This window comes from Diadema setosum, chromosome 5, assembly GCF_964275005.1.
Source record: "Diadema setosum chromosome 5, eeDiaSeto1, whole genome shotgun sequence".
Lineage (NCBI taxonomy): Eukaryota > Metazoa > Echinodermata > Echinoidea > Diadematoida > Diadematidae > Diadema > Diadema setosum.
This window is the reverse complement of record NC_092689.1, coordinates 45,556,418-45,562,570: the sequence shown is the minus strand read 5'-3', so window position 1 is coordinate 45,562,570 and position 6,153 is coordinate 45,556,418. Positions and strand designations below refer to the sequence as shown.

Here is a 6,153-nt window from a genome sequence, read left to right as displayed (position 1 = left end):
CAATTCGCACTGTACTAAAGTTTTGCCACTCTTAGTAATGGCGGATCGTGCTCCATGCAATCACAGAGCCTTCACGTGCGCGCGTATGACGTGTTCGCACTCTAGCGATATTAATAATCCAACTCTATGATACGACTTTATTATTGTAGCCTCCCCTTATTGTTTAATTGATTTTTTTTAGATGTTTTGATATTCCATCGCCCTAATGAAATAGCCAAGTCACATTATCTGTGAAAGTTCCAATCAGATATTCGAGCCACATTACTGTCCTAAAGTTGTAAAAGTCTACTTGAAATAGTACTACTTGAAAATACTGATATCTTATAAGGACTTAAAGATATAGAACACTTGCAATTTTGTTAGTACAAGTGAATTGAGCCACCCCATAACATTACTTTATTTTAATAGGCTTCCTTCATTTTCTTTCTACAGTGTGTGCGAATATAATCGCTTAGTTCTAGTCTGAACAGTGGAAGTTTGGTTTATGTTCACTAACGCTATTAACTTTGAACATACCAGAAGCTGTCTGTATTTCAAATAATTACCGCACCAAACTACACCTTCAATTCAATTCAATTCAATTCTTTTTATTTCATTTTTCGACATATAGACATCACTTCTTCTTTTTTTGTAACAGAAAATAAGGTGCGTAAAACTATGTAGGATGAAAAGAATGTACAATGATTGTAGCACCTTACGATAATTATACATTATCATAAAACTCAAGTGATCAGAAGTAAGTAAACAATACGCAAAATTCGAAAAATGGAGGGACCCACTAAAAATACAAAGCTTGTAGGATGTGGGGCCCCTCTGAAGAAAAACATCAGTTGAGAGCAAAGAAAAAGTCTGGAAGCCCACTAGAAAGAGAGATCAACAAAAACAGGCAAATATACACACGAATAAACATGAAACGGGACTGAAATAGGAGTAACAGTATAACAGAGATTTGACTATGAGACGAGAAAAACTGAGACAAAACTAACATAACAGTAAATGAACAGAACAGAGCAGACAAAAACGTTCGGCAGAGACAGCGATCTCGTCGGAAGTATGTCGAGAGAGTGTGAAAACAGTGACGCGAGAAAGAACAAGGTAATAGAGATATAATCGCAGAAATATCCTAGCCTTATATGAGTATAATAATAGGAGCTAGAGTATACGTAGCAATCAATCCATGATAACGTAGGTTCTTAGATTAGGGGTTATAACAGCTGATCAATTCAATTCAGTAGAATTATAAGATTGCAATAGAAAAACAAAATTCAGTTTCCTTTTGAATGAGTATACAGAGGGGGGCATTTTTAAAGGGGATGGCTAGTAACTGATCAGTGAGAACCAGTGGGAATGCTGGGGATGATTGTTCTAGTCCGTTGGGATTCATTTAAGATTACATTATATATATCTATTGTTGTGTGAAAATTATTTGATTCAGAATGGTCTCATATTCAAGTAATGTGCAGTTTAATGTTTCCAGGTTAGCATGCCTGTACAGTGACTGGGCATTAAACTGCACATTACTTGAATATGAGACCGTTCTGAAGCAAATGATTTTCACAAAACAATAGATATATAATGTACTCTTAAATGAATCCCAGAAGAATTAATAGAACAATCATCCCCCAGCATTCCCACTGATTCCCACTGAACAGTTACAAGCCATCCCCTTTAATATCGGGATGCAAGGAGTTCCAATAACTTGGGCCAGTATAAACAAATGTGTTCTTGGCTAGAATCGTACGAAGAAGAGGTAAATGATATTCATTAGAACGTCGAGTTGGATATTTATGAAATGACTGATTTTTTTTAGGAACAAATGGAAGACGTCAGGAAGAGAGTTATTGTTATACATATACATAAATTGTCCTAAATCAAATAAAAACAAATCTCTAAATTGTAACAGCTTATTAGAAGCAAACAGTGCATCTGTATGCGAACGTTTGGGAGAATAACAAATGACGCGAAGAGCTTTCTTTTGCAAAAGGAACACTCTATCAAACAAATTATGGTGAGTGTTGCCCCAAACTAAAACACCATAATTAAGGTAAGGCAATGTCAATGAGGAGTACAACATAAGTAATGATTTTTGAGGGAAACACAATTTTAGTCTATTGATAGCGCCTGTATTACGTGAACTTATATTACAAATATAATCAATATGCAATTCTCGCTATCGCCAATGACGTAAAAAAACTCCTGCGCACGATGAAGAGCTCTGTCATCCTCGGTCCCTTGTTCGCTTCCGGTTGTCTCACGCGAGTCGCAGTTCCCATACGATTCAATGGAGTTCTTTGTCTGCTTTTCCGTTGTTAGCCCTTTTTTCTTGGCTATGATTCAGCTTAAAAGAGTTGAAAGTGTCTAAGCTTTACTGATTTGCGGTCACTAGAGTCATGGTTCACTACTGCAAGGCTTCAATGCGCTGGTCACATGATGGAAAGCGAAGAAATCTTCAACAAAAAATACCTCTTTATAAAGACAGAGCGTGATGTAAGTGCATGTGCAGCCAAAACCGGGGCAAGTTTGTCCCATGAGCTTTCCCATAATACATCTAAAACGCTGCTCTGCGCACGGCACCTACGTATTGGCGATACCCTCAATTTCCAAGGAAGTTTCTCATCTACAATAACACCAAGGAATTTAAAATGTGAAACTCTTTCTAAATGAGTGTCATCCAAAGCTATGTCTGTACTTAAAGTGTCAACAGTATCACTAAAAAGCGTATATCTCGTTATTTGAACATTCAACGAGAGCTTATTAGCTCTAACCCAATTTGTTACTTTTTTTTTTCAATTCGCTATTAACTTTTTGTACAAGAACATCAATATCACTGTGAACAAGAAATACATTAGTATCGTCGGCAAAATGTATAAAGGAAAGAGCTTCAGATATAACATGACAAAAATCATTGATATAAATAATGAATAATAATGGCCCTAACAGACTTCCCTGAGGAACCCCACATTTAACTTCTCTAATCAATGAGTTATAATTTTCAATTGTGACAAACTGTCTTCTGTTAAATAGATAACTCCTGAACCACTTTAAAGGGATGGTACAGTATTGGTGAAGATGAAAAATTCGGCTTTAACTTTTTTTGCGAGATACCAAGAAAACACTTATAAAATAGTACAGAGCATACCATTTTAAGAGGAATTCAAAGTTTATTTGATGAAAATCAGGTTTGAAATAGCTGAAACATCCAAAAACAAAGTAAAACAAAACGATCGTAATAAAATGTGGGTCCCACACTTAATTAGGATCGCTCTGTTTTGGATATCTCAGCCATTTCAAAATCAATTTTCATCAAATAAACGTTGAAATCCTCATAAAGTTACATGCTCTTTCATATTTCATAAGAGGTTTCTTACTATCTCACCAAAAATGATAAAAACCTGAAGTTAAGTCTCAACCAAAACTGTACGATCCCTTTAAGGCCTTCCCGCGTATTCCATAATGTGGTAACTTGTAAAGTAAAATATCATGATTAATTGTATCGATGGCCTCGGAAAAAATCCAGGAAAAATACTAATCAAATGAGAATGGTCATCAATTGCATGAGCCACTCTTACAACGAAACTTATAAGAACATGAGTGGTACTGTGCTTCTCACGAAAACCAAACTGAGCATTTGTTTAAAAAAAAATATATATATATATGTATATATATATATATATATATATATATATATATATTGTTTCAGGAAATTGATCATTCTCTTATACATAAGTTTTCCCAGGACTTCAGACAAAGAAGATAATGAAATTGGACGATAATTGTATACTGATATCAAGTTTATCGCCCTTTTTAAATATTGGGATTACTTTTGCCAATTTCATTTTATCAGGGAACACGCCGTGAGATATTGACAAATTAAGTATATGAGCAAGCGGATCAGCAATCGAAGATATAACACCTTTTAAAATAAGATCAATTAATCTCAATCACCTTATCGTAAGATACACCTTATTGTAAGATAGGCCTTTCTTAAGAATGTTGTACCCACCCCCCCCCCCCAAAAAAAAAAGAATGTTAGAAATGTCAAAACGACACTACAGACTAACAACATAGACTAAATGTGACCGTGCACCTCAAAACGAACATAAAGTCGCACGCACTGATTTTGCGTGAGGACTGATAATAAGTGAAATGGGTCAACCTATCCGAACTTGACTTTTTCATATTTTCTGAAAGAGCGGGTATTCTTTTACATTATGCTAAAATTTGGTATCATAAAACGGGCAGGAAAGTGTGTTTTTTAGCAGTTTATCACGAACATTTTTGGTAGAATAGTGTGATTAGGTGTGTCTTTAGAATCCCTTTTTCATTTCTGAAAAACCTTGTCCACACTCTTCACTTTCAACTCTAATAACTTTTGAAAGGATAGTGCTACTGCTTTGAAAGTTGACATTAATTATGAACAGAGTGTGTTAATGAGGCATGCTTAATTTCAGTTTAATCTGATAATCCCTTCATTGTTGTTACTCTGGTGATTTACTTCCTGTTTTTTGTCCCATTCATCGCACAGCCAGCACGGTTTGGTAAAGATTAAGCGCTTGAATAGACACTGTACTTCAGAGCCTCTTTTCTCAGTTCACACTTTTCCTGAGTCTGTGCTTTCTTTCCAATATTTAGATAGGTTAGGAGAGTCCATTTGATTTCAGTTATACATCATTTTAAAGCTTAAAGTCTGCTCTTTCAGAATATGGTCTTAACTAAAAATTCATGTCTGGCAACTTTTTGTTTGTTTTGAGGTGCAGGGTCACAAATACAGACTGACGTTTTAACGCTGTAAGAAGATAATTATCCAATTCCGGAACAATAAGAATCTCCCGAGTGATAAATGTGTATTCCTGTTGTTAATGATGGCACTGGTTAAAAAGATTGTATTTAACGTACTGTTTTGTTTGATTGTTTGTTTGTTTTTCCTAAAAACTGAAGACGGAGAACGGTCGTATCGAGCACGCCTTTTTAGTTCTGGACTCACCTTTCCTTTGCAATGACAATGAAAGCGATGACCACCTTCATCAACCTGGTGAAGAAGTTGGCAACCGAGCTCATGTGATGAGGGTTATGCAACGTGTGAAGACACTCTATACCAACGATTCGTAGTCTGCAAGCACCGTACAGAACAAGAATCATATCTTTTCGTCTTTAGATATTAAAGATATGTTACGAAATTCATTGTGTACGAAGTATGGGGGTTCATTTCATATTTCAATATTTATATTTCATGTTTCTCAATGAAAGCTGCGTGTAAGAAATAAATCTGATTACCAGTTTTGATGTACAATAAGATGTTATTAGCATACTATGACGGTCACTTATCAAAATTCGATTTTAGTGAAAATGCAAAAGAAATGTAAAAGAAATACGATAAGACCTGTTTTAAAGCAATCTTATTAAGCGTAGATTCCGATAGGGATCATGGAAAAGGATACAGACCACGGATACAGCTTTGGCCCTAACTAAAGAAAAGAAAATGACAATGGTACTTGAGGATACAGTAAATAGGCCTACTTCTCAAATAATAGTACAGTCTGACCTCTCCTATCCGGATCTCTCTGTTATCCGGCCTCCCTTTATTCGAATCACTCTGTTATCCGAATGTGATCTCAGCGTGATCGTATTTTTTCAATCTAATAATTATGGGAAATAGGGGAATTTGAAACTCAAATAAAATTCCTACACAAACTCACAAAAATTACATATCATTCCCAACATAATGAACATGGCATTCACATTTAAATTTCATCCAAAGAACATGCATTCAGACCTTCACTACCCCAAAATCACAGCAGGAACATGGACAGAAAACTTTTCATTAAATCAGGGCTCAGTATACAGACGATCATTCATTGAGCAAATTATAGGAGAATTCTGAACGCAGATTAGCAGTGCCGTCGATGTTCACGACAAATTGATATAAACGTGTAGCTACCGTTGGGTAGACAGCTACGTGTAGTAAACATTGAGTCTCCCATATCCGGCCAAATCCTTTATCCGGATGAGCGCCGGTCATAAACCACATGCTACTCTCCAATTAACAGTTGTTATGATAAAATAATGAGAGTGCCTAAAGCACGTTAGTGAGGACTAATGATTGTATGTTTGAGGCAGTTTAGAACTACACCTGTATAATGGTATCGGAGGGTG

At 35.8% G+C, this 6,153-nt stretch overlaps 1 protein-coding gene across 1 annotated transcript in view; it reads left to right on the top strand.

Annotated features, from left to right (window-relative positions):
- Nucleotides 1-6,153, top strand: part of LOC140228959 (uncharacterized) — a 114,972-nt gene that overhangs the window by 65,370 nt on the left and 43,449 nt on the right. The window contains exon 34 of the mRNA XM_072309221.1: nt 4,939-5,077. Within this exon, the coding sequence (XP_072165322.1) occupies nt 4,939-5,077 (139 nt within the window). The remainder of the gene's footprint in view (nt 1-4,938; nt 5,078-6,153) is intronic.